The sequence below is a fragment of the Pogona vitticeps genome, chromosome 9, assembly GCF_051106095.1.
Source record: "Pogona vitticeps strain Pit_001003342236 chromosome 9, PviZW2.1, whole genome shotgun sequence".
NCBI classification, from domain to species: Eukaryota; Metazoa; Chordata; class Lepidosauria; order Squamata; family Agamidae; genus Pogona; species Pogona vitticeps.
This window is the reverse complement of record NC_135791.1, coordinates 27772974-27799612: the sequence shown is the minus strand read 5'-3', so window position 1 is coordinate 27799612 and position 26639 is coordinate 27772974. Positions and strand designations below refer to the sequence as shown.

The 26639-nt window shown below is 56.3% G+C and overlaps 2 protein-coding genes across 12 annotated transcripts in view; both read right to left on the bottom strand.

Moving 5' to 3' along the window:
* Nucleotides 1-512: 512 nt before the first annotated feature.
* On the bottom strand, nucleotides 513-12554 carry LOC110075771 (neuroglobin). 2 transcript variants are annotated; one of them, XR_013538342.1, is made up of 7 exons: nucleotides 12197-12554; nucleotides 9736-10007; nucleotides 5396-5503; nucleotides 4101-4221; nucleotides 3760-3840; nucleotides 1665-2684; nucleotides 551-594 (listed from the first exon to the last, which is right to left on the bottom strand). XR_013538342.1 is itself a non-coding variant. In XM_020787300.3 (6 exons), exons 2-6 carry the CDS (start codon nucleotides 9966-9968, stop codon nucleotides 2559-2561), a joined length of 669 nt encoding a protein of 222 aa, XP_020642959.2. In that variant the 5' UTR covers nucleotides 9969-10007; nucleotides 12197-12554; the 3' UTR covers nucleotides 513-2558. The 2 variants fall into 2 exon arrangements, 1 of the variants encoding a protein (XP_020642959.2); XM_020787300.3 differs by having other exon boundaries at nucleotides 513-2684.
* Nucleotides 12555-13310: 756 nt separating this feature from the next.
* PLEKHG2 (pleckstrin homology and RhoGEF domain containing G2) overlaps nucleotides 13311-26639 on the bottom strand; it is a 34568-nt gene continuing 21239 nt past the window's right edge. For 9 of the 10 annotated variants that reach the window (XM_020787153.3, XM_020787154.3, XM_072979552.2 and 6 more), the window contains 10 exons: nucleotides 26408-26590; nucleotides 25979-26071; nucleotides 25426-25512; nucleotides 25082-25115; nucleotides 24575-24676; nucleotides 23964-24065; nucleotides 23051-23067; nucleotides 21555-21851; nucleotides 19493-21050; nucleotides 13311-17735 (listed from right to left, as the gene is read on the bottom strand). In XM_020787153.3, coding sequence (XP_020642812.3) covers nucleotides 15736-17735; nucleotides 19493-21050; nucleotides 21555-21851; nucleotides 23051-23067; nucleotides 23964-24065; nucleotides 24575-24676; nucleotides 25082-25115; nucleotides 25426-25512; nucleotides 25979-26071; nucleotides 26408-26590 — 4473 coding nt within the window. In that variant the 3' untranslated portion in view covers nucleotides 13311-15735. The remainder of the gene's footprint in view (nucleotides 17736-19492; nucleotides 21051-21554; nucleotides 21852-23050; nucleotides 23068-23963; nucleotides 24066-24574; nucleotides 24677-25081; nucleotides 25116-25425; nucleotides 25513-25978; nucleotides 26072-26407; nucleotides 26591-26639) is intronic. The other variant, XM_072979551.2, reaches the window with a different exon arrangement.

Below are 26639 nucleotides of genomic sequence, written 5' to 3'. Positions count from 1 at the left end.
TCCCTCTCCTGTCAGAAAGCTGTTCCTTTTTTTTTTTTCACAAGCATTGCCAAGACTTCAAAGGCCAATTTTCCAGAGAAAACTGAGTAATTCCAAGTAACAGGAAGGAAAGAGGTCCCACAAGCAGGATTTGACAATCCTGGCTCTTTTTGTGACATTTCTGTAAGTCTTGAAGGGTGCAGTGGGGTTGCATTTCCTCCTACAAGGACGTGTTCTCAGTAATATAACATCTGGCCCTCAGTTACAGCTGGAGTGGGGGAAAATACTACATCCATACATTAAATGCTAAATTTGCCTTCAGCCACACAAATTGTACTCCTCCACTGTCAGTTGTATTCTCACAATCCCATTAGTTAACTAGATGCAGAGACAGTGATCTGCACATTCCTTTTTTAAAACTGGGTACAGGAGGCGGCAGGTATTTTGTCTGTGAAACCAATATATCAGCTTTTCTGTTATAAAGTCAGTTGACAAAAGGAAACAATCTTGTGAAGACCCTTTTGGGAGTCAAATGGCTTGCAAAGGAAAATGCTTTATTTTCTTCACTTACTATAATTTTATTTCCAGGTACACAGAGCCTTCAAAGGTACAGAGCTGGAAAACAGGACATGCAAATGACTTGTGTGTTTATTTCTTGATCACCTATATCTCTCTCATGCACGCACGCACGCACGCACGCACGCACGCACACACACACACACACACACACACACGTACAAACCAAGCTAATCTGTAAAATGTAGGTTGAGTTTAGACCATGTTAGGATCAATGGGTCTTTTCTACCTTTGAATGGGAATTCCAGCTCTTAGGATGCACTCACGGGCAGAAGTCCTGGTTCTTCCTTATGCAAAAGGCATAAAATCCCATCATTCCTAGCTGGCAGTTAATGAGTCCCCGCTGGGACTTTTTGGGTCACAAGCATTCACTCATTGGCTTTGTGCACACTGGAAAATCCCAGCAGGGATTCATTAACTGCTGGCTAGGAGTTATTATATTTTATACCTTTTGCGTAACAAAGCAAGAGGATTTCAGCCACCATATGCTCTTGTCCTGCCCATACTCCTGGCAAAACTTTCGTCTTAATTAGGTATTACATAAATGAGTCTTAGCACATAATAAATGTTTATCAGGGTGTCTCCTTTCTAGGACTCCAGGTCATCATTTGGACCACAGTGCACACAGAGCTAGTAAACTCCATCCAAATGTATAGGAGGAAATGCCCCACATTTATTTATAAATGAGGAAGTTAGAATTTTTCTTTAAAGGGATTATTCTGAGTTTAATGTGTCTGCAAAGGGGTCAGGTTTTGGGCAGTGAGGGGTGTCTCCCATCTCCCAAGTGCAACCTTGGACACACATGCACACTTAGAGGTGAGAAAGGGGAGTATATGATGAGACAAAGCAGAACTCGAATACTGGGCTTTAGAGAGGGCTTGGGCTGATCACCATATCAAGTGAACAGAGGGCAGGGGGTGGCAGTTGGGGACCCCCTCCTTTGCGCCAGTGGTCAGGTTGGCCATGGCTCTGCCATTCTCTGGGACCATATTTAATGCCTGTGGGGTGTCTTGAAGGGTTGGAAGACGCACAGCATTTATGGGTCGGAGGAGGGGAGAACATTAAGACGAGACCTCCCCTTTTATAACCCCATCTTTATCTAGGTATACCTGGAATTGTGGGCAGCAAACATTTGATGAAGTCAGCCATCGTCCATGGAAGCTCACATAAAAAAGAAAAAAAGTTTTAGTCTACCAGGGACCCAGAACGCTTGTGAGGCCGGCAACGGATCCTCCTGCAAACACACCTTCCAAATAGGATTTTATTATTTCTTTTGGTTTGTGGGAGGGTGGGGACAGGCACCCTGGTGGAACTTGGTTACTCTTAAGCCCTGCATTTGTGAAGAAACTGGGAGGGAACCAAGAGGGCTTGTTAGCCATCAAAACGTTTCCCTCTGGAGCCTCTGTGGGTCACAGCGACTCTTGTGGATACACCATAATATTGGGAATATAAACAGTTTGTTATTTCTTCGGCAGATGCTTCGTAAAACCTAGATTACAATTTTGTCTTCAAATGTTATTTAAACATTGGAAGTTTGCACATTTTATCTATATGCTTTGTTTGGGTTTGATCTCCAAATATTTAACTTTGCTTATTTAAATGTCTCTCTTGAAGACGGGTTATGTAGATGCCTCTGTTCAATGGAAATTGATCTCTATTAAAACCAGGGTGGAGACCTTGAAGGTCAACTGAAGACTGGTCTCTCTCTCTCTCCCTCTTTGATGCCCTCTTTCAAGTATAAATATTCCTGTCCAGAACTGGCCTTCCAAAGGAACTTAGGGGCGCTTGGTCCTCCCTTTAAGAACCCCAAGTCTCTGCCACCCAGTCTACAGGGAAACCTTGGCTTGAGCAGGGAGGAAGCCTCCGCCGCCATCCGGGTGCTCCCTGCCCCCTGGCCCAGAAATTGCATGCAAGAGAAAAGGAGCTGCAGGGGTGGGGGGTGGGGGGGCCCTGGCAAGGCTTCTGCCACTGGCTGCCTCCCCTTCCTGGGTAGAGGACTCTGGCTAGGCTCTGTCCGGAGCGGATCCAGCATCAGCCTTCCTTGAGTGAAGGGACGGGTTGGCCCATGTGGTCCTCTCCTCTGCGTAGAAGCCTTGGCGCATGGTGGCCACCAGGTATTGGAACAAACTCTGGGGAAGAAGGAAGGAAAGAGCAGGCAGAGTTGACTGTGACTGGAGGAACCCAGGAAAGCTAAGAGGAGGGGGGGCCCTTGGCCTGAAGGGGGAGGCGAAGCTTTGAAGAGGGTGCCACAACTGTCCCAAAGATTTAGATCTCTCTCTCTCTCTCTCACTCACTCACACACACGCACACACACCTGTCCTTGAACAGGTTGCATGAACACAAAACGCAGGAGAGCCTTGTTTGTGCACGCACACGCAGGTGTTCCTGGCCTGCAGATGGGGGGGGAGATGTGACACAACTGAAGGCACCCCCTCCACCCCCACCCGGAGTGCATGTCCGGGAGAAGAGAACAGCCGTTTTGGTTCACCCTCCTTGCCCAGGGCCGTCCTAGGGAGGGTGAGGAAGAACACCTCCTGACCTTTCCCACCCCGGACCTTTCACAGCTGGGGGAGGAAAGGGGGCCACCCCTTCGGGAACTCCTTCTCCTCCTGCCAGCTTTAAGGAAAGGGGCCTTGGGAGGAATCTGCAGTGGGGCATCCCAAGGGCTGGAGAAGCTTCTGCTGTTTGTGTGTGTGTGTGAGTGTGAGTGTGAGTGTGCGAGAGGGTAGTGGGGAAGGGAAGGGCTGCAGATTGGGCAGACAACTGTGACGGAACCAGAGGCCAAACCTCCCACCCACCGTCCCAAGGCAAGCGGCACAATGCCCCCCCCCCGTACCACAGCACCAAGGTCTGGCTGCTGACCAGACGGCCCAGTGCCGTTTGTAGAGATCGTGGGGCGAGGGTGCCCAATAGCTTGGTGTGGAATGGATTAAACCTCTTCCTTCCATAAAACAGACAAATGCCAGGCATATATTTAAAGCCAACTTTTGCAAAAGTTGAAGGGACATGTTGGGAAACCTCTCTCCTGGGGGTGTTGCATACACCCCCCCCGGTGCCTCCTTCCCACCCCCCAGCCCCAAACATGCTTAAGGCAGGGGATCTGGATGATGGAAGTGAATCCACCCAGGGAATCATTTGGGGGGTGGGGGTGGACAAGGGCCAATGACACGAACAAAGCATTCACCTCGCAAAGGGGTGGTTTACCTGCCAGGCGTCCTCAACCTCCGAGGTCCACTCTTCTTTCAGAATGGGTCGGGCCGCTTGGATGAATTGGGTCCCAATGTACTGAGGGTGGGCGGGTTGGAATTAAAGAGAAGGAGGAGAGGTGTCCTTATGAAGGAAGGATTCGCAGCGGGCTCTCTTGCGCTGCTCTTACTCGCAGACGTGCCAGATTTCTTACCTGGGTTGGAAGTGCCTCAGCAGTCCCCCCCCACTTAGCCACCCCCCCACGATTTGCCACCCACAGCAACGGCCCCAGCCAGTGCTAGAAGCTTGCCGTGATCCATTGCCATTCGGTAACCTGTCCAGCTTCACCGGCTTCTTACCTCGTAGTACTTGGGGGGAGCCTGATACCAGAAGTGGCTCCGGCCCAGTTCCAAGGTCAGCTGTTCCAGCTTCTCCTCTTGGTCCATCCTGGCCACACTCTTCTCAATGAAGGACATCACCCTGGCAATGGAGGGAGGGAGGGAGGGAGGGAGGGAGGGGGCAGGAAAAGCAGGTGAGAAGTCCCAATAGTGGAGCAACCAGAGGTATGTGGAGACCAGCCAGCTGAGCAGACAAAGGGGGGGGGGAAGCCCTGGCTAGAGACCCGGGCGGCCCCCTGGAGCAAGGGGGGGGGCGCGAAAAAGAGAGTCATCTATCAGGGGTTCTCAACCAGCAGGTGGATGTACCTGGGAGGGGCACAGAGGTCATCCAGGTGGGTCACAGGGGTTTCAGAACATGACGTGGCGCAGAATCCTTACACTTCCCCTGGGCTGGAGGGGAGGGCAGAGGGGCCCAGGGGCTGCTGCCTGGCGGGGTTGAGGCGAGGGGTAGGGGGCTGAGGGAATGGGGCAGAGAGGCTGGGACCCTTCACCAAAGCACCCCAGGTGGCCACAGTGGGTTGCATCAGACCTGTAATAAACCTAATGTGAATTTTTTTAAAAAAATGGTTCTTTGGGTGCCCTTTCCCTTCTTTTCTATTAGGCATACTGGGGACTGGAAAGAGTGATGTTCCCCCCTGCACTGGGAGCCAGTTTGTCTCTCTCAGAGCAGATAGAAACTGCCATTTTGAGAGATCCGGCATTCACTCATTGTCTGAAGTACCAAAAAAAAAAAAAAAAAGAAAAAAAAAGAAAAAAAGAAAAAGAAAAAAGAAAAAAGAAAAGAAAAGAAAAAGATTTCTGTGGAAAACCTGACATTACGTCATAGGCAACATTCGTTCAACATGCCTGACATCTGCAAATGATTGCTGGACTAAAATTTCAGCCCATGTAGAGTACATTTTGTATTGGGCTTTTAATGAAGCCTGGCAGTCTCTCTTACAAGGAGAGTTCAAGAAGCAAAGAATTCATGTTCTTCCTTATCTAACAAAATGTGGAATCTTGACAAGAACTGAGGATGCTTTTGTGAAAAACTTGTAGTTGTCCAAGGACATAAGTGTGGGAAATTGAGCTCCCTGTATTGGATACAAGCCTGAGGTCTCAGCAGCGATGTTGGGTGGGTGAGTGGGTGGGTTTCCTTTCCATGCCTGCTTCCTGGGAATTAACCCCCCCACCCCCCCACACCCCGTATTGACCACCTGACTCCAGATCGTTTCAGTCATACTTTGAAGCAGACCATCTGCTGACACCTCTCCCACCTGAGGCCGTGGGCCTGGAGGTCTTTGCTCATCTTCAGCTGCTGCAGGTCATCCACGTCTCGGAAGAGGAAGAAGGCGTCTTTGCACTCCGGGTGGGTCTCAAAGAGCCTGGGGAAGAGAGACGGGTGGGGGGGCCCAGTCAGGTCGCTCAGTCGCAGCTGGACCAGCTGGCAAGGAGGGCAAACCCACCCAGGAAAAAAATAACCCGTCCAGGCTTTTGCCAGAGCGCCCACACCACCAGCGAGCGAGCGAGTGGTCGGTCGGTCGGTCAGCAGAGGAGGGAGAGAGGGGGGGCTTCTGGGTGGCATGGCAGCTCCCAGACCCACCCAGGGTGACTCATGGGATTCTGGGACTCCCAAAACATCAGCCTCAGCCTTGCTGTGAGAAAGCGCTGAGTGGAGACCATCTGAGGAGTCAGGCAGACTCAGGACAGGCACCATATCTGAGGAACCCAAAGGGCTTCCCATTGAAAACTGATGGCCTGACGGGGCCCGGGTGCCAGCCACAGATCACCAGAAATGGATCTCTCTAATGGAGGAAGAGCTCACAGTGAGTGGCAGCGGGGCATACCAGGGATTGGCCAGGGAGCCCTGAAACATCAGAACAGCACATGGTCGAATTCTGCCCCAGGTGACAGGCTGCAAACCGATGGAAGCAGCTTCTGTAGCGGCAAAGCTTTTGAGAGATGCTGGGATTTCATTTCCCGCCCTTTGCTTTGGCAGGTGCTACAGAAATAAAGAGACTAAAGATCTATTCAAAGCAGGCCTTCAAAATCTCTGTCATGAATCCCTGGCATCAAGGTCCAGTCCAACAGATCTCTTCCTGTTCTGAGGTTGCCGGACCTGGTCCGGCAACAAGAAGGGGCCCGAGTCACGAAGCTGGTTCTCCACTCCCTGCTTTGCAGCCGAAGCCAGAAGAGCCCCCAGTGGACCACCCTGGAGCGCAGGATTGGAACTAGCAGGATTCCCACATGAAGGGCGCCAGTGAACAGGGATCTGTTTGGTCCATTTGTCATTTGATGACCTTGTGAGCTCTCAAGGCTTGAGAGAGAAGGCTCCCGTTGTGCTTGTTAATGAGTCATCTTTTTTTTTTTGGTCGAATTTCTGCCAACCCCCCCCCCCAAAAAAAACACTATGAGGGATCCAAAAAAGAGAGCAATCGCCTCAGACGTGGAGTCACTGCTGCTCTTCGAGGGTTTCAGGACTTCTGATTGCAGCTCAAATGGGCCTGTTAATTGGACAGGAGCCATTGGACTAATGACTTGCAGGGCTCCCTAATTAGAGGGGCATCTGTTTTCTGTCTCATTTCACCTTGACAGCTTTAGGACACTTTTATATAAAAACAAACAAACATCAGCAAGCCCCAGCTGATAAAGCTGGTGAGAAGGTGGAGCCCCTGGGGGGGGGGTGCGCAGCTGGCAATGAGCTTCAGGGGTGGGGTGGAGACAAAGGGGGCCCTTAACCGGCAAGGAGAGAAGCTGAACAAGAGAGCGATAATTCAAGGGAAGTCGCTGCAGGGCTTCCTTCTTCCACAAAGGAAGAGATTCCTGGGAGTCAAGGATCAAGCCTAAATCCAGGGGTTGTGCCTGCCTGGCGGAGGCCCACCAAACCAGGGGAATTTCCACCAAGGGAGGATTGGCCCTCCAACAGTGGATTCAGTGGGTCTCCTCTGATTGCTGAACAGGCGGAATTGCCTTGGAGAGGACGGTTTCACTGCCAGCTGCTTCTCATTGCATTGTTTAAGAATTCCTAAGAACTTGAGCGAGCTTCTTCCTTCACAAGCAAACAAGAGAACTTTGCCATAAATGCCAGATCAGAAGGATCCCACCCTGCACCAGAAAAGCCAAGAGCAGGTCATGTTCCAGATGCTGGAGGTGAGGCGGGGCAGGGCGGGAAAGACAGAGGATGCCTCCTGCCTGAACTGCCCCCCTCCCTCCCTCTCTTCCTTCCTCCCCTCCTCCAGACAATCAATATTTTGTGTGAAACTGATATTTCATTCAGCTTTTCATTCTGTTTCCATTTGTCTGGCGAAGTGGACGTGTCCACGAAAGCTCACATTAAAAATGTAATAGTCTTTAAGTGGCCACCTGTTTTGGTCTTTGCCCTTTTTGTTTTGTTGTTGTTTCTTTGGATTTTGCCCCCTTTTCCTTGGACAGACTTAACACGGCTGCCTCTTCCAAAACTACTTGAGTTAGCCAGACACTAAACAGACACCCCCCCACACACACACAGAGTGTCTCCGCCAACAGCAACTCCAGAAGGAAAGCGAGGGGAGTCCCCGGAAGGGGGGGGAAAATGGACCTCTTCAGCTCTGGCTGTGTTCTCTCCCCCCCCCCGCCATGGCCAGGAGTCACCCTCCTGACCTGCTGCTGTGCACGGGTATCTCTGAACACGAACAGCAGCATCCCCCACCTTTTTAAACCATGGCATGAATTTGGCCCTGGAGGTATTTCTCTCACACACTGGAGGAGGTCTTGTTATCACCAACATATTTCCAACTAGGGAGCTGGAAGGGTGTGGAGATGCAGGAGAAGGGAGTCAACCTCCTATCAGCTCAATTCAATAATTTACAAAGAAAATATGCAAAGTGCCCAGGGTGTGCGTGTGTTTATTTTCGTTGCTCTCCAAGTCAGCATCTTGGCTGAATTCCCATGCAGCAGAAAGAGACCTCAGCCTGGGAAGAGGCACCATTCACTGCGTAAATGGGGTCTGTTTCTCCATGCAGGGTGGGGGTGGGGGGGGAGGGATATATGCTGAGCACTGAACTGGGGGCAAATGAGCACAGGGAGAGAAGTGAGGCATGTGGTGGAACGTGCAAGGCAAAGGGCCCCCAGGAAAGGCCCTTTTCCTACTGGGCATAATGAGAAAAGCAATCAAAATATGTATATCATAATGTCTTTCAGCAGGACTCTGGTGCGAACCACAGCTGGAACACCAGCCATCCTTCCAGCCACTGCCACATCTGCAAGGAGAGATGGGCAAAGATCAGGGGCTCTCCAGGAATCACTCCAGGTGAGGTGTGTGTGGGGGGACACACGAAGCCACATTGTAGAATGCTAGCTTGAGTCACACACACAGGGCATGCTCTGCTACACCCCAGAAAACACCTTATTAAAAATAACAAATACATTTAGGGTTGGGGAGGAATGGAGGGACACCTTTGCCATCTTGTGGGGTGTGGTGGTGTTTTACTTTAGGATTCTAGGTGTCTGAAATCCCAGGACCCAACTGCAAGGCCTCTTTTAGTCTGATTAGATTGTAACATTTAAGTTGCAAAACTGTCTTCGGTGGAACATCTTAATAAAAAGAAAAAAGAAAGCTTTTCATGGCCAAATTCTGTCCTGAGCCCCCTCCTGGAAGGCCAAGCCACAGGTTCCGTGCCTCTACGCTCAAGGGGAAGCCAAAAGTTGGGGGACCTTGGGGGGGGGAATCACCCCTGGCGATGCTAACTTGGGGAACTTTGGGAACTGTAGTTTAAACAAAGCAACCCTTCCAAGTCCTGCTGGTTGGGCTTCCTTTCAAGACAAACAGCAGCTTCAAAGGGACAACACAGGGAGGGAGGAGAAGGATTAAATCCCTGCTCTGGCCCTCCTACTTCCTGAGATCCAAATAATAAGCATTTCCCCTGCCCTACCTTTCTGCTTTCTGTTTGTTTGTTTGATTATTTGTTTGTTTGTGTGGAGTTAATTTAAATGCAAGTTAATTGTGGAGGTGCCAGGACTGCCCTAAGGTCTCATTTGGGCCCTGGCAGGGGGCGGGGAGAGGCCTTTGATCCAGAGCAGAGAAAACAGCTGGAAGAAATGATGGCTGGGGGGGCAGGGGGAACCCCCCCCAGCCCAGTTCCAGTTCCATTCTCTCTCTCTCTCTCTCTCTCTCTCTCTCTCTCTCGCGCTCGCGCCTCCCTTGGAAGGATGGGGCAGGGGGTAAGGCAGAGACATCCTAAAACTGTGCTAGCTAGACCATGAAGTTTCAGGGTCCGTCATGAGACTCAAGTTCCGCATGGACACGGCAGGCTGGCCTGAGTTATGTGGCTTGTATCAGCTTTCTTGTGTGGGACAAGATCCCCCTCTCCCTTCCTCCCTCCCCCCTCCTTCCAAGGGAGGCTAGTCATTCGCTGAATCCAATACACTGTATTTCCCTCTATTGAAACCTGTGGCTCCAGCTGTGCCTGGGTTCAGAAGCATCTGCCGGCACAGCAAACCCCCTCGCAAACAGTCTGGGGGCATCACCCCACAGCTGGACACAGAAGAGCCCTGACCCCCAGCTCAGACTCCTCTCTGCAAAAAGGGGGGAGGCGTGGGCAGGGGCGAGGGGGGGGGACAATAGCCGCATAGCCCTTACCGGATAAAGACGATAATTCCAACCCTGGCAATATCTTGGTGCAGGATTTTCCAGGAGTCCCGGACCAGCCCCTTCTGAGCCTCTGAGAGGAGGAATGGTCCGAGCGTTTGCCCCTCGCCTCCACGCTCCCTTTCTCCAATCGAATCCAGCCCGCCTTCTGGTGCTGGGCACAGCTTCTCTTCCAAGGTAGCTGGATCTGGCACAGTGGCTGGGCTGGATAAGGCGCACCCCATCGCTCACACAGGACCTCTCCTCTGTTTCTCCTTGGCCACCTGAAGTGGGCATAGTCTGCCGTTAGACACAGACACACACACACACAACCCCCCCCCCCCCAAGGATGGAATAAACCTCCAGGAGGACGAGAGAGGAAGCAGAAGCCCTTCGCCTGAATACATCGGTCCACTTCGACATGAATACACATTCGAAAAGGTCTAAAGAGTGTGTTTTACTGCAGAGCACTTGCGATTAGTGGACAACCAGCTCCCTTGGCTCGGTTCTCCCCTAAGAGGTTCACAAACCAAAGGCCTAGTTCCCTGCCCCGCTAAGCACACAAATTAAGTCACAGCAATGGGCAGAACACAACCAACACTGGCGGAGGCATGCAAGCTGCTGCCAGCTGGGGTTCGGGAAAAGAATACCAAGGACGGCCTGCTTGTAGCGGTAGCCTGATGATGATGAAGCATTTGAGCGATAGGGGTTGGAGAACCCGGCTGTGGGGCCAGAGGTTGGGAGTTTGGTTTCCTACCGTGCCTTGAAAGAGAGCCAGCCTGGGTGGGGCCCTGGGCAAGTGGCAACCCCCCCCCGCCCCAGGGGGAGCTTCAAAAGGAGAAACTCCTCCTGAATACGATGTACCAAGGAAATCTCAGCAAAGGTTGGCATAGTCAACTTGAGGGCACATGATGTATTATGAACTGCAGGACTGAGCTTGGCTCCTTTCGGGATGGTGGCCCCCTCGAATCCACGGAACAGTCTGTCGGAAAGAGCAGCCCCCTCCAAGGTGTCCCCCCCCCGTGTCTCCCCCTCCCCTTGGAAGACATACAGCAGCACTGCTGAGTTTTGCTTCTGCTTATGGCTTTAAAAAGGCAGCCAACGTGTGAAGAGTTGGTGCCGGGGAACAGACGCGGTTGAGTCAGCAGGAAGGAAGGAAGGGAGAGAGAGGGTTGTCTGTTTGGACTCCTCTGACCCAAGGCGAGGAAGGAGCAGCTGCCTTTAATTGCCAGATCCCACAATTCGGAGAGGTATTTAGCTGATTTCTAAAAGGAGGCGCACACCATTTCAGTTCTGGTGCACTTCTCTGAAGAGCAGCGAAAAGCTGGAAGTAAAGGCGGCGAAGCACCTGCGGATGGTCCCCGAAGGAAAGGCCCCTCCGGGAGGGCCTCGGTAACCAGCCTCGAAACCACACCGCCTAAGGAAGTTCAGAAGAGAGGCGCACGACCCCACCCTGAACTCCTTGCCGAGCCGCCAGGGTCAGGCTGACACTCTCGGGGTGGTCCCGGGGGAGGTGGGGGAGAAGCCCCTCCGCACAGCGCCCGGAGAGCGGCCGAGGGAGGGAGGGAGGGAGGGAGGGGGAGGCTGGCCTTGGCGAAGCGACCTGCTCTCTCCCGGAGAGGGGAGGCCACGTTTTTAAGGGGCCGCCGGAGACTTGCTTCCCTCACGCTAAGGTGGCCCACGTCGGCTTTTGACTTAAGGCGGCAGGTCGAGGCGGAGGAGAGGCAGGGTGTCCGCCTCAGGCACACGCACTGGGGCGCGGCGACCCCTCGGGAGTCAGCGGGCTTTGTTGCTCCCGAGCGAAAGGGCCGGCCGGCAGGCTGGCAGGCGCTTCTTCCCTCGGTGGCGCAAGGCGGGGGGGGGGGGCGCCTTGCTTACGCTGCGGGGGCCCGGGAAACGAGGGCCCGGGCGAGGCGGCGGCGGCGGCGGCGGCGGGGGGAGCGCGAAGACCCTCTGCCCCATCCTTTAAGCTCCACACTGTCCATCGTGATGAAGAGACCTGCCGCCCTTGAAACCTTGCCTGTCTGTGATATTTTAGTGGGCCAGTAATGATCGTAGCATCCCAGTTACGGAAGACGTCCAGAGGTCCAGCTGTTGCCATATCCTTGGAGGCACCTGAAGGAGAAAGAGTTCTACATCTCGCTCCCCCCCTCTATGCACACAGAGGCCCCTGAAGGAGAAAGCCGAAGTGCCCGTCCAAGACGTCTTTTTCTCGGTAGCTTGGCTGGCTTACTTGCGCCATCCCTTGTCTTTCTGGAGGCATCTCTTTCTGGAGGCCACCCACATTTGGTTTGCAAACTCTCTGGGGCAGAGACCTTTCCCCACCTCCCTGGCCTCAGCTATTGTACAGTCAGCTCTAGGAAACACTCCGCACTTTGCTGTGTTCGAGTAAGGCAGACCCACCGTGTGGGAGTCACAGCCCAGCAGCTGAGGAACCTTCTCCTCCGACCATAAAGTAAGCGCCCCTACTTACCGGCGCGCTCACAACTTCTGCGCGAAGCTAAAGGCGGAGGCGCAGGACTGGGAGACCCTCCGGGGAGAGGCGAGAAGTTCCTTTGCAAAGTGCAGAAGAAAGCCAGCCAGCTCTTCCCCGGGCTTTCCACCTCTCTCTCTCTGTCCGAGCCTCTTCCAAAACAGGTGAATCCCCTCGCTGGCCAAGGGAAGACGCCGGCGTCCTCCGGATCCTAGAGCCGGCCCGGTCTCCCCACACGCCCCCTTTTCGCGAGCTGGCCAGCCTCCAGCCTTTCTCGCCCGCCGGGCGCGGCTCCTCCGTTGACCGCCGGGCCATCGCGGCCTTTCCTCTCTTTCCGGCTCATCAAAGGCAGGCGCAGTGAACGGGCGCAAGGCGGGGGGGGGGGCGCCTTGCTTACGCTGCGGGCGCCCGGGAAACGAGGGCCCGGGCGAGGCGGGGGGGGGGGGGAAAGCGCGGAGCCGGCTGGGGCTCATCCCGGGCGCTTCTGCGCGCCTGACCGCTCCACGATGCTCCGCGCAACAAGCCGGCCTTGCGTTTCCCGTCTCTCAGAGTGGGACTGGTGTGCTCTTTTTTAGTATTTGCATCCCTATAGTTTTAACTTTAATTATTGTCTTTTAATGATGTAAACCACGGGCGTATACTCATCGTTTTCCGCTTTAGGTATTGTCTTTCAAGGATGTAAGCCGCCTTGAGTCCCTTTTAAAGAGAAAGGCGGGGTAAAAATGTTTTAAATAAACGAACTATATAAACAGCCCTCCGCGCCAGACCGGGCCAAGGTTATTCCCGTGGGTGCGGACAGGGAGAAGATAGGGCTCTGCCCTGCGCTTGGAGAAGTTATCCTTTGGGGAGTACAACTGCCATAACCCCCGCCCCCCCCTCCACAGACCTGCGCCAGCATTTAATCCATGTTTACTAGCTTTTGAATTGTTCAGAACTCTTCATCAGACTGGTGGTATTTTTTTAAAAAAATTAAAACAAATAGACACAAGAAGCAGAGAAGTTTTTTAAACAAAGCCATATGTTTGTCACAGCTGTGACATTCACCGTTGAACTCAGTAATGCCAGAAACATTCACCCAGCAGTTTTTGCTAAGAAAGATGAAGCACCAAGCATGTTGGTCAAAAGTTTCCTCTTTATTTCCTCTTGGGTTTTCTCCTTCTTTTAAAAAATTCCACATTAACAAAAGAAAGCAGCTCATCCTATTATAAGCTGATTTTATGGCCACCTCATGAGGTTACAAAAAGGAAAGGCATCCGTACAAAAGAGGCAGCTAATTTGTACGCTTTTATTTACAAGGCTGGAAAGGGGACACTTAAAAACAAACACCCTAGCCAAGTAGTACCCATTCAGAGGAGGCCGAGCGAATCCCCCACCCTTAAATTAAAAAGCACTTGTATCACTATATAAATAGACATTTTCAAAACAACGACGATACAAAATTTGATAAGCAAGTGTGTTGACCTAGAAAAGGCAGCAGGGTGTCCCTGGGAGAAAAGTGCATGTGTTCATTTTCCAACAAGGTTTTCCAACTCGATGAGAAGCAGAAAAAGGGGATATTCAAAGGCGGAAACTTCTTTAAATGAGCAAAACACTTCTTTAAAAAGCCCAAATTCAAAGACCTGATTCCTCAGCCTGGCAAAATGCTCCTACACCCCACTTGATACGGAGACCTTTTGCAGCCCACAGCAGAAGAATTCCAAACTGTACCCTCCCTAAATAAAACAGGTGGGCTCTCTCTCTCTCTCTCTCTCTCTCTCTCACACACACACACACACACACAGGCACGGTAAAATGGGGCACAATCCCGCAGACCCTCCTCTTGCGCAAGACCTCCCACCCACCCCATTTCTCTGGGGCTGAGGCTGGACACCTTCCTCCCGGCTGGCCCCAGCATGTCTATCGGCCCCTCCAGCCACAGACTCCCCCTTGGGCTCCCAGAAATGCAGTATCGCTTCTCAGGCGGCCTCCGGGCTTCCTGCCCCCTTAAGCCTCGTCCAGCTTGTCCACCCACTCAGGCTCCACCGGCCTCTCAAGTGTAGCTCCTCACTTTCTCCCTCATCACCTCCTGCACGTCCCCTTCTCTCTCGCTTGTCTTGGTAGCAGCTGCAGAACTAAAACCAACCCACCCACCCAAAGCAAGTGCCATTTTCAAGATTATTCAGGAGATGCCCCCAAACAAGCCTAGCTCCATCTGTAGCATGTTTGGAAAGCCTGGCCTAAGGCCCATGCAGAGGAGACCCACTGGATCAAGGCAACTTCCATGGTGGCTGAGCTCGCTGGTTCCTCTTGACCCAGTGAGTCTGACTGTAGCAGGGACTAACCAAAGCAAGGATTTCAGCAACTTGTGTTTAACTTATTGCTCGGTTAAACAATAAAATAAAAAATAAAATAAAAAAGGGGGGGATTTGCATGGTTCTTCTCTTTGAAATTTGCATTGCTTTCTACTTTCTCCCCCACAAATGCACACACTCCAGTTGGGATTTCATCAGTACCTGGAACAGCTCCCTTCTGCTTGTGGTAAATCTGGGCAGGAGAGAGTCTGGTGGCCCCTTAAAGACCAGTGTGATTTCTTGCCCTGGTGGGGGCTGAAGCAATGCCTCCCCCTCCCCACAGAGATCTGTGTCTGGAGGAGAAGTGGGGGGGGGGACTGCAGCCCCCATTCGAGATGCCACAAGAATCTCCAGGTTTGCTGTAGCAGGACGCCTTACTTCTTGTGCCAGCCTCTCTCCCCCCCCCCCATGGAGGAGGACCCGGCCTGGTTAGGAGAGGCTGTCTTAGTGGGAGGTGAGCCAGAGGCGCACAGCCCAGGGAAGGCTCCCTGCTCACGGGCAGCCCCGCTGGGCCCGGCTCCGGGAAAGCAGTCAGAAGAGGGATGAGGAACAAGCTGGGCAGGCTTTTCCTTCTTCGGGGGGGAGGGTTTGGCCCTTCCTGCACCCCCTGGAGAGCATACAGTTATCAACAAATTCTGCAAAGGGGTCTGTTCGGGTCCTGGCTCTCTTTCTTCTCCAAGGAATGCCCCTGACGTTGCTGAGTGGATTTTGGGATGGGAGGAAACTATAACAGGATTTTCAGAGGGCCGCTGCCCCTCCCCTGTGCCTACTGCGCCCGACATGCCACCCTGACTCTTATAAGGGTTAATGGGGAAGGGAAAACACCCCCCACACACACACACACACAAACATATTCTTCCTTCTTTGCAGAGGGAGGTGAAAAGATGGGCTGTTACCGAGGGAATCAGAATGGAGGGAGGCAGCTTGGCTACGAGGAACTTCTCTCTCCCTCCTCCCCTCCCCTCCCTTCTCATTCACCCCAACCCCGGAACAGGGCTTCGGCACCCAACCATGTCCACCCCTTCCTATTCTCTCTCTCTCTCTCTCTCACACACACACACACACACACCCTTCTTCTGCCTTTCCTTCCCTATCGGGGGGGGCAATCTTGAGCTTGGTCCCAGTCAAAGGCAGCATGGGGGGGCATGGGGGGGAGGACCAGGGAAGGGAGAGGGCTGGTGTCCCTGGCAAAGGCTGCTGGGGGGGGTTTCATGTGTTTTGGGGTGCCTCCAAAGCGCTGCCGTTGACCTTCCTGGCACTCAGGGGCTCCGGCGTGGCCAGCAGGGGATGATGGGTCAGGCTGACCTGTGCGTTGCTGAAGGAGGCGATCCGGCCGCTCCCGCCGATCTGGATGTTGACGGTGGTGGAATAGCTGGCCCGCTGGTGGTTCCTGTCTGTGCGGGGCGCTGCGTCCGCCCCACTGAAGGGGAACGCTGGGCTTGGGGAGCCCTGGCCCTCGGGAGGAGGCCTCCTCTGGGGGCTGCTCGGCCGGCGCTCTCTGTTCACGTACTTCAAACAGAGGCCGGGCACGTTGGGCCACTGGAGGCCCCCGAGGTCCGGAGGGCCAGCGCAAGGGCTGGGGGCCAGGCTCTCGGTCAGCCTGCCATCGGGCAGACTCGACGGGGCCACCTGCGGGCACGAGTGGCTCCTCCCAGCCGTGTCCGGCCTCAGGGCCACCGGGGAAAGGACGGAGCCGGTCGGCTGCCCGTGGGGGTGGGCGGACAAGGGGGTGAAGCTGCTTGTGGGGGGGCTGGTCGGAGGAGGGGAGCAGACCCGAGGCTTTGCGGCGGAGGGCGACTGGGCTCGGGAGTTGGGCTCCGAGGCGGAAGCGAAGCGCACGCGAGGCTCAAAGGCCTGGACGGTGGCCAGCAAGGCCTTGTGGCGCGTGGGCGAAGGAGGCCCCGACCCAGAGGGCTGGCACCCCTCCCTTGGCAAGCAGGACCCCAGTCTCCCCCCACGGCTGGAGGCCTTGGGGGCCGCTCTGGGGAGCAGAGCCAGCGGGTCGGCCGGGGGCCCCCCAGGCGCCCCCCCGGAGGGGAAAGGCCGGGCGGGCACAGGCGTCTCCTCCAGGGGAGGGCCCCCGTTCTTCTTGGCCAAGCTGTGGCTGATGCAGGAGGCCGCGAGGTACCTGGAGATGGCGGCGGCGCTGGAGGAGAGGCACCGGCGGACCGGCGAGGAGGAGGGCAGGAGCTTCGGGAGGGGGGCCGTCTGGCGCCCCTCGTGGAGGGGGCCTGGAGACTCTGCCACCACCGCCTCCGCCTCCACCGCCAGCAAACCAGGAGCATTGGCGGGAGGGGGGCCTTTGACCGCTGTACCTGCCCCAGCCGGCAATGGGCTCGAGGAGCTACTAGGCAGTGGGGGAGGGGCAGCCCTGGAGTGTTCCGGGAGGGGGCCGGGATGCGGGGCCACCCCGCTGCAGGCCCCCGGCTCCCTTCTGGAGGCTTCTGCGCTTAGGGCTGGCACCGGTACCTCCCTTCTCCCACGCCCTGGCAACTTCATGGGATCTGCTCTCCCCGAAGGGCTTTCTGCTCGCCCTGGTGAGCTGCTGTTTGGAAGGGAAGGTGGCTCCGCCTGCTTTTGCAGCTGGGGAGATTCTGCCGAGGAGCCAGGTGGCTTGTCCGTGGCCTCTTCTGTGGGCCCAGAGACACGGGGAGCGCTGGGCACGTCGTGGCTGTCCTGGCTCTGCTGGGATTCCGGCATGCGGGTGGCGACAGGAACCCCCGGCTGCATTTCAGACCCGCACGACGGCTGCCCTGCCTGCCTGCTTCCCTTGTCCAACCCCAATGTCCATGGGGTTTCCTCCAGTTTCGTGGCTCTAAGCGTTGCCTCTGTTGCTAGCCCAGGGTGGGAAGAAGGATCCCCGCCTTTGCTGGGGGCTTTTGGGGTGGAAGGGTCCACCTCGGGCTCGGGCGAGAGGGGTCGTGGAGGGCTTCCCGGGAAGCTTCGGCCCTGGTGCGTGGCTGCTGCTTCCGTGGCTGCAGAGGGCAGGCAGGCTCCCGACTGAACACAGGGCGAGCGACTTGGCGGGCAGGGCAGTTCCTGTCGCAAGGGACCCAGGAGATCTGGAGAAAGGAGCAGAGGGGGCCTTTCGCTGTGCAGCTCGAAGGCGGTCCCCCGGGTCGCAGCGACAAGAGGCGTGTTCTCCTGGACCCCGATCACGTGATGGAGGGGCTCCTGGATGAGGATGTGGCCATAGACGCGTGGCTCGCCTGTGGGGGGAAGAGAGGTGGATGGCAACATCAACATCCCCGCTCCTCAATGGTCAGGGGGGGGCAGGGAGAGAAAACCGTTGGGGCCCCAAGACTTAATCTGTTGCACCTACAAATCAATCAACTCATAAAGTTACAGTTGATTAATTTGTAGAAGAGCAATTCTAACTGGTGAGGATGAGAGGTAAGGGTGACATGGTATATTCACTGACAGCTCAGCAAAGTTCCTTTTTTCTTTTTTGCCCCAAAAGCAGTCCGAACAGTTACCTTTTCTGACTTGGCTGAAGCTACTGGGGGGGGGGGGCGGGCTCCATAGATTGAGCTGTAGCTCTGGTGAAAAGCAATAAAGACCGTTTCCTTCCAGCCCAGGGCAACTTTGGTTTATTAAACTGTAAATCACCCTGTAGGTCGTTTTCCCACAGGCTCTGGGGAGGTTTCGGTCCGAGCCACTCTCTTGTAGATTAAAAAGCAAAAGGTGAGCCAACGCAGGGCTCCAGATTCGCTCAACAGCCCTGGGAGGAGAGGCGCTTTCTGCCCCCACCCCTGCCGCCCCCTTCCAAGGCAGAGGAGCTGCACCAGCAGGTTCTCCCGAGGTCATCCTGGCCAACCCCAGATCCCCACACCTGTGTCCGAACTCTGGCCAGGTGCACTCTGCAACCCTTTACCTGTGGAGGGGCGGCGGGGGGGGGAACGCTATTAGTGGCGGTGAACTGAGTTATGCTTAATTGCATTCACTGCTCTCTTCACTGCATCTTTTTAAATCATGCTGTGTCTCAGACTCATGCAGGGGGAAGAAACAAGCAAAACAGCTGACCGAGGGGGGGCGCGGTTGGCGGGGGGAAGGGCTAGGTTGAAGCTCCAGATGTATTTCAGACCTTAAAGGGAAACCCCTCCCCCACCCCACTGAAGAAGCCAGCTGGCCTGCCCCGAAGAGAGGGGCAGCAAAGGACAACTTGACCTGCTCCAGCTCACGCGCATGTGGTGTGCGCATGGGGCAGTTGCAGGGAGGCGAGCAGAGGCTGGGGAATGCAGGGGCGAATTCCAATTTTGGAGAAGTGACTGGTTCGGGCGACGAGGCTCAGCCTCCCTCCCGTCCACGAGCAGGGCCTGCCTTGGGCTCTCCAGCGGTGGCCAGGCAGGAGGCGGTCAAGATGATCTCAGGGTCTTGGTGAACTCGGAACTCAGAAAGGCCGGTTCCTGGGATCCTCCGGGCGACACGACAAGTGTCCCTGAAGGCTGGAGGATTATGGGAACTGTTGGCTGAAAAGCAATTTCTCAAAGCTGTGGGGAGCCCTTGCATTTAAGAGCAGGGTTAAGATGCCCCTGGAGCAAACACAGAAAGGCAAAGGAAGGCAAGAGATTTGCTCCTGCCCGCTGCCGCTCACAAGAAGGTGCACTTTCAAACTGATTTATTTGTTGGTTTGCTGTATTAATATCCTGCTTTTCATTAAGTGAGTTCAGGGTGGGGAATATGGCTCTCCCTCTCCTGCAGGGAGAAAAATGCAGGCGGTCACCATCCTCTCCCCTTCTCCTTCACACGAAACCCTGCACCCATCCAAGAGGGAGGGTCCCCCCCCCCCCAATTCCTTCCCGCTTTTGAGAGAGAAGCCAGTCAGAGTCCAGGGGAGAGGCTGGCAATGGGGCCTGGGGCCGTTGTGGTCTGGGAGGGCAGTTCCCCGAATCCCCCGAGCAGCTCAGCCCCCGGCCCAAAGAGACGCGCGCAGAGTGCATGTGTGCCACAAAGGGGGTTCACTCACAGTGGGGGAAGCTGGATCCCGGCTTGCCCTCCTGCACCCCAGCCAGGAGGCTCCCGCTGGGGCCCCTCCGCTGCTGCAGGGGCCGCACCCCCGGCTTCCTCTCCGTCACCCTCTTTGGGGCTTTCAGGCGGCTGATCTTCTCACTGTACATCTTGGCCAGGGCCTGCACTTTGCTGAGGATGCGCTCCGAGTTCTCAAGAAGACAGGGGTCCCCGCTGCTCTCGTAAAGGTCGAAGGAGGGGAGGGGACTGGAAGCATCCTCGGCAACCCCCTCTGCCTCCTGCCTGCCCTTTGCTCCCATCCGGACCTTGGCGGCGACCTCGGGGTCTCCTTTGGAGGCAGACGGCGGATCTTCTAGGTCTGAATCCTCCACGATGTACAGAGGTTCGGCGTAAACTGGCATCTCTGGGGAGGAGTGAGACTCCCTGTTCACTCGCACTTTGCCACCCTTCTTTGGGGTGTCCATGGCACTCCGTTCCTTCTCCTGCCATGCCCTTCGGATCTCTGCGCAGGATCTGAACTCAGACCCTGCAGGGCCCTCCTCTTCCAAGCCACTCCCACTTCCAGGCACAGAAGGCTTGTGGGTGGCGTCCGACTCCATGTCCCCAGATGGGCTCCACCCCTGATGGGAATTTTCACAGCTGGCACTGGGTGTCTGTCCAATGCAGCATCTGGAAGGCTCAGTGCTTTCTGTTGATTGGCCACTCTCAGAACAGCTCCGCCCCCTCTTGGAAGGATCCAGGCTGATGGGCAGGAGGCCCCTCCCCTCCTCCTGGCAGGACCGACTCCGGCTTCTCCCAGAGTCTCCTCCTCCGGGGCTGCTGGCGCCAAGCTGTGGGAGGGGCTTTCTGACTCTGGCTCCGCCCACCTCCCAGTCCTGCACATCGTTCTGCCTCCAGATGCTGTTGAAGTGAAGGATGGACTCTCGCACCACGCCGGCGGGCACAGGAGGGGCCCAATCCTTCTTGGCCAGCCCTGGCGCCGTACTGGCCGGCCCCACCCCCTCGTAGTAGTTTTTGATCTTCTCAATCAGCAGCCAGTCGCTCCTGGTCAAGGTGAGGTCCCTCTGGGCCCCACCCTCTGCCTTGACCTCCATCCTCTCGTCTCTGCTCATCGGAGCCAGCAAGCTTTGGGGAGGGCAGGCAGAGTGGCTGGAGGCCTCGGTGCCCTCGGGGGGCTGCCCCTCCTGGTTCGGGGCCTCCTGCGTGCCCCAAGTGGACTGGCTGGGCTCTTCTGCCCTTCCAGAGCCTTCCTCTGGGGCCAAGGTCTCCAAGACGTGGAGGGGAGAAGGGCCGCTCGACCCCTCCTGCTGCAGAAGCTGCTCCTCTTCCTCGTCTTCTTCTGAAGAGTCGCTGGCAAAGGGGGGGCGAAGCTCTGGAGGAGGCTCAGGCCGGAGACCGTCTGCTTGCAAGGGCAGGACGTGGGGGGTGACCCCTAAGGAGGGCTCCTTCTGGGGGTCGCCTTCCTCCTCCTCCTCCTCCTCCTCCCCCCCCTCTTTTGCAATGCCTTCCTCTTCCTTCCCCGGGGCTTCCAAGGGACTCTCTTGTAAGGGCGGTTCCTGGAGAACAGCGAGAGAGAACACAGGTGGCCATGACGAAGGCCCCTGGCCTAGAAGTGGGGACACGGCCATACTGGCTGGGGGTCCTGGGGGTTGTAGTCCAAACAGCAAACCTTTCCCCTTTAGTGGGGGTCTAAAAAGGGCAGGCTGCTTGTTTGCTGCTCCTGCTGCCGTGTCCAGGATCCCCTTGAAGAAGGACCGGGGCTAAGAGACCCCCCCCCCTGCCTCCACAGGGACACACTCCCCTGGCAGAGGCCCCTTCTCTGAGGTCACCTAACTCCTTTTATGTGAAGCGATTCATCCAGTGGCAAGCAGTCCCACCGGAGCAGACCAGAAGGGCACGACGGCTCCCTCTGCCACTTGCAGGGACAGGGCAGTTTCTCTGGTTGTTAACGTCACCCACAACATAACCCACTCTCCTCCCCCCCCACTGTGGCACCCCAATGGCCACGTGGCAGCCTCTTCCTCTTTCTCTTCCTCTTCCTCCTCCCCCCCCCCAGTCACCTGCAGAGCCTGGCCGCTTGCCTCCTGGCCCCCTTCTTCCAGGGGGAAGCTCCTTCCCTTCCCGGCAGCCTCCTTGTCGAGGCCCCGCTGGCTGAGCAGCTCCAGGATCTCTTCCGTGATGGAGAGGCCGGAGGCCGTGGCCTCTTCGGGCAGCAGGAACTCCCCTTCCTCCCCTTCCTCCTGGCCAGAGTCTTCGGCCCCCATCTCTGTCCTGCCAGAGGCCAGCGTGGCCGTGGGGGTCCGGGAAGGAAGGGGGCGCTCAGTGGCTGCATAGAGGTCGCCCTCGCTGTCCGTGTGCTGCAAGGAGGAGGAGACAAGGCGTTACCGTCAGGTTATTCCACTGGGCACAGGAACGGAGCTCCCTGAGGGGCCTGGAAGAGGGGCTCGTCAGTGTGTCCCCCCCCACTAGCAGGGTCCCCCCCCCCAAGGTCCCCTGGGCCTCGGAGGCTGCCAAAACCCTGCCCGGGCCCTGCCTGAACATGGCTGTTTTTTAAGCAGCCCGAGAGGTGAGCAGGAAGCAGGCAGAGCGCCCTGAGCCGAGTGGCCGCAAAGCTGGGCAGTTCTGGTGGCTGTCTGGCTTGGTTCTCCCACCCAACCCACCAGCCTAGCGGGAGGAGGTCCTCCCTGCTCACTCTCACCCTGGCACCCCTGCTTGTGACCGCTTTAGGTATCATCAGGCAAACTCATATTTTGGCCATTGTCCCCAAACAAGCAGAACCGTCCAAACACCTACTTTGCAAGTTCCTAACTGCGCGTGTTCTCCCCCCCCCCCCCGACGCAGCAAGAATTTCTGTGCCCGATAGCTATTTTTCTGTGGCTGAAACTCAAACTGGCTCAGGGCATCACAATGCCGCCATTCCCTTTGAAATCCTTGACATCTGAGAAGTAGCAAATCTTTACCATTCCTATAAACCCTTCTCTGTTTTGAGTCGTTTCCCTAAAGGGAGGCCCAGCCTTGAGCCTGCAAGAGCCAGGCAGGGCAGTTCAGGGGAGAACGAGAGACGGGCACGAAGCGCCGCTCTGGCAGCTCCCCTGGGCTGGGCTGGGAGTCCAGCCGGGGTTCTGCGGTTCCAAGCCCCGCCTTCTCCGGCAGGTCCCCACTCAGAGAGAGCACCCGGCCGGGCGTTGCCTCTGATTGGGCGCCCGCCGGAGGAGGCGGGGCTCAGAACCATGGAACACCTGTTGGAAGAATGTAGGGATGAACCGGCACGAACCACCAAACCGGTGGTTCGTGCCCATCTCTCTAGAGGACACCCTGGGGGTCACTCCTTCCTAAGTCAGAGGCAACCTGACACTGCAGAATAGTAACAACAATGTCCTATTTTTCGCCAGGGCTGCTGTCGAGTTGCCTCTAAATTGCCCAATAAATTGCAAAGCACACATACATTTCAGGGTTGTTTCACTCTCTGGAGTCAAGGCAGGAACCAGAAGCCTCCTAAGGGAGTCTCCCCCAAATTCCCTCCCTCCCCCCCCCCGGGGCAGCCCTCCTCACCTACCTTTAACTTGGCCACGTCTGAGAAAGTCCCCAGCAGCAGACAGAATAGTGGGGGGGGGGGGGGGGGAGAGAAAAGAAAAGCTGTAGTCAGAGGCTCTGTTAAAGACCCCGGGGGTTTTTGGCACCCGCTGCTCTCTTGCGGGAAAAGCCACCCAAAGCCAAGAGACTTGCTCTGGCGGAAGGTTTCTATGGGCCTGGAGCTGGTCCCTTGGCATCAGTAGCGACCCCGGCTGCCCCCAGTGTGGGTGCCCTCCTGATGCAAGGGGCTGCCTTGTGCTGCTTCCAAGCCACAGCCCCCTCCCTCCCTCCCTCCCTCCCTCCGGCTCTGTGGAAATGTGTATTCCTCCCCCCAGGTCTGCCTCCGGGAAGCAGAAGAGGACGGGCCAATTTCCACCCTTGCTTTGCAAGGTCCCACAGGACGCAAAAGTCTTGCAGCCGCCCACCTTTCCTAAAGCGAGAGGCAGGCTCTGGGCTGGCTGGGAGCCACCCGTTTCTGATCCGATGCTGCCCCCTGGCGCCTGCCACCCGAGAAGCAGCAGCTTCTGCAGGAAATCAGGATCCCAGAGGGGAGCGCCTGGACGATCTATGGGGCAGCGGAGGCCTGTGTTGCTCACGCGCCTGCCCTTGCTAGGCCCGAGGCAAGGTTGTCTTCTGCTGGAAAGCTCAGCCCCTGCCCCAAGCCTTCCCAAACCCTCCTCGGCCTTTTCCCCTTTTCACAAGCACTCGGCTCCCCACCAATGAGTGTCCCAGTGCTGTCAAGTATAAGGAGGGTGGCCAGGGATTCTGGGCTTTGTAGTCACACCAAGGCATTCACCCAAGTCGCGGCACCCTGGGAGCGCAAGCTGGCAATCTCCGGAAACCGGCCGTGCTCCACATCCTCCCTGCACCGCTTGGGGTTCCCTGCACGTTCTTACCAGATGGCCTGCGGTCCCGGCGGCACGAGGTGCTTTTTTCCAGCGCTAAGATGGGGCAGCTTCTCCGGGCTCTCTCGGGGCTGTACATGTACTCCGGAGGCTCTGGAAGGGGAACGGGGGTGGTGGGTCAAGGCTGCCGTCCCCCAGGGCGCTTGACTGAGCTGCTGCCCTTTCAGCCCCTCGAGCAGAAAGCAGGGAGATGCCAGGCGGGCTGTATGGCAGCCTCGCAAGGCCAGGACTTGCCAGGTTAAGGCTGGTGAGTAATGACTCCTCGGAGGCGAGCAGAGACGGCACACGGGCCACCTCTGAAGATTCACGGCCCACTGCCAGGAGCTCAGCATTTGCATTTGGGGAGTGGAGCTCTCCAAACCACTCCCTCCCCAAGTGAGCGCGACCAGCAGCCATGCTCCCTGGATGACCCCAAGAGTAGTCGTGAGAAAGAAATCACGGGGGGGGGGGGGACAGACACAGTTCTCTCAACGTCTGGAAAGGAGGGAGAGACTGCTTCTGACGACGGGGCCTCCTTTAGCTCTCACGGCAAACACGCCTTCTCCTCCTCCTCGAGCCTTCCTGCTCTAACCCATTTCAAACGCAGCCCGGCCTTTCCTCACCCGACTGCCGCCTGCTGCGAGCGCATGCCAGGGACTCATCCAGCCACGGGGAAGGCAGGGGCTTCTTGGGAGACTCAGCGCTGGAGAGGACCCCAGGAGAACCTGCCCGGAGGAGCAACAAACACACGCACAGAGGCCATGAACCAAAGCTGCTCGGCAGTAGCAGCAGCAGCAGCCTAGCCCTGGGATCAGGCCGCGGGGTGAGGGTGGAACGGCGGGCACTGAGAGAGGATTCTCAGCAGGGGGGTCACAGTCCTTGGGGTCCTGCTTTAATGGTCACTGCAGCAGCACCCCACAGGATCCTGGCGTTTGTAGCCTGGCCAGGGGCTTTGAATTGCTCTCATGCCCTCCCTTTAACAGCAATGGAGAATGCCAACCCCCCCCCCAAAAAAAACTATGGGTGCTGCAGGATGGTGCTGGGGGCAGCCAACGTGGCACCAAGTGGCGCTGAAGCTCTAGAAGGCAGACACGGTTGGGTCCCCAAAGGGGTTCCCGGTGGAAACCTACCCTGGAAGCTGTTCTCCAGCAGGACCTGCTTGGCCTGTAACAAAAAAAGCAGCAGGGAAAGAGTGTCAGCCACGGGCCAGGGGCTGCTCCACCTGGAAAGGTTGCTGTGCTGAGAAGGGGGACCTCTGAGAACAAGCAGAGTGCAGTTGGCCTGAGAACATGGATAGAAAACTGAAACCAGGCAGCTGCTCTATAGCTGCTGGACGTTTTTGTTCCTGCCTCAAACCGTGCAAATATCTTGGTTCACCTTTGTCCCCTAGGGGACACCTTTGCAGGATCCGGCCCCAGTTCAGCCCTCTCCAACCCACAGGCCATACCCTCTGCCGCCTCCGCCCCTCTCTCACCTTCTGAGGAATGGACGCCGGGTGATTTTCCACAATCAAACGCTTCAGGTAATGGATCCACAGGCGTTTTTCTTCCTGGTTCTTCACCTGCCAAAGAGGAAAGAAGAATCCCCTGGCTGAGGAGAACAGCCAAGGTCTCCTGAGTCCGCATTGCCCGGCCATTCCTCGATATACACCCCCCTTCCCTGCCACATTCTTATGCCGTGCTTGTTTCTTTTTATGCTGCCACCTGTTAAGCCACCGTTTCTTTTTCTTTTCCTTCACAGTTTATGGGGCAGGTACAGCTCCCTCTGCTGGCTACCAAGGGAAATGCTGGACATTACAGTAGCTTTTTAGAAGAAGAGAAAATAATTGCTATGAAAAAATTATGCTTTTGGATCACACCCTCAGAATCCCCCAGCCTGTGCTGGCCAGGAGATGTGTGTGTGTGTGTGTGTGTGTGTGTGTGTGTGTGTGTGTGTGTGTGTGAGAGAGAGAGAGAGAGAGAGAGAGAGAGAGTGGGGGCCCCCCTTCATTTGTGTCCCTTGCCCTACCTGCCGGCAGAGCAGCTTACCTGGACCACATGCTGCTGTTTAGGGATGGACAGGTCAGAGATCTTGAAGCTCGTGGCCTCCTTGGTGTTCTCCTGCAGGGCCAGGTTGCAGCACTGGGGGGAGAGAAGGAGGACCAGACCGGCTGACCCAGAGAGGAAGGGGCTCAGCCAGTCTGGGGGCCCCACCGTCCCTCTCTTGAAGACAGATTCCCCTTTCCTGTCCTCCAGCTCTGAACCTGGAATATAACTTTAGAAAAAACTAGACAGAGGCCATGCCTGAACCGTGACTTTGGGAAGGGCAGAATCGGTGGCTGATGGCAAAGCTGCTGTGTGGACTTTTCCCCCACCCTTCACCATCCCTTGCTTTCCAGGTGTCCTGGACGTGGGCCATCGAAATCCAGGCGGCCATGGGTCCTCTCCCCACCTCCGCCCCCACCAAGCCCCGCTTACAAAGATGTGGCTCTTGTAGATGAAGGCTTCGCCGCGCCTCTTGGTGATCAGGAGGACCTTGCTGAGGAGGAAGAAGACCCTCTCCTTCCGTGCACGAGGCACCCGGAACTGCCCCTCGAGGATCAGCTCACCAAACGCCCCCAGCTCTGGACCATTCCAGCCCACCAGGAGACCCTGGATTTCCTGGAAGAGGAGAGAGAGAGAGAGGGAGAGAGAGAGAGAGAGAGAGAGA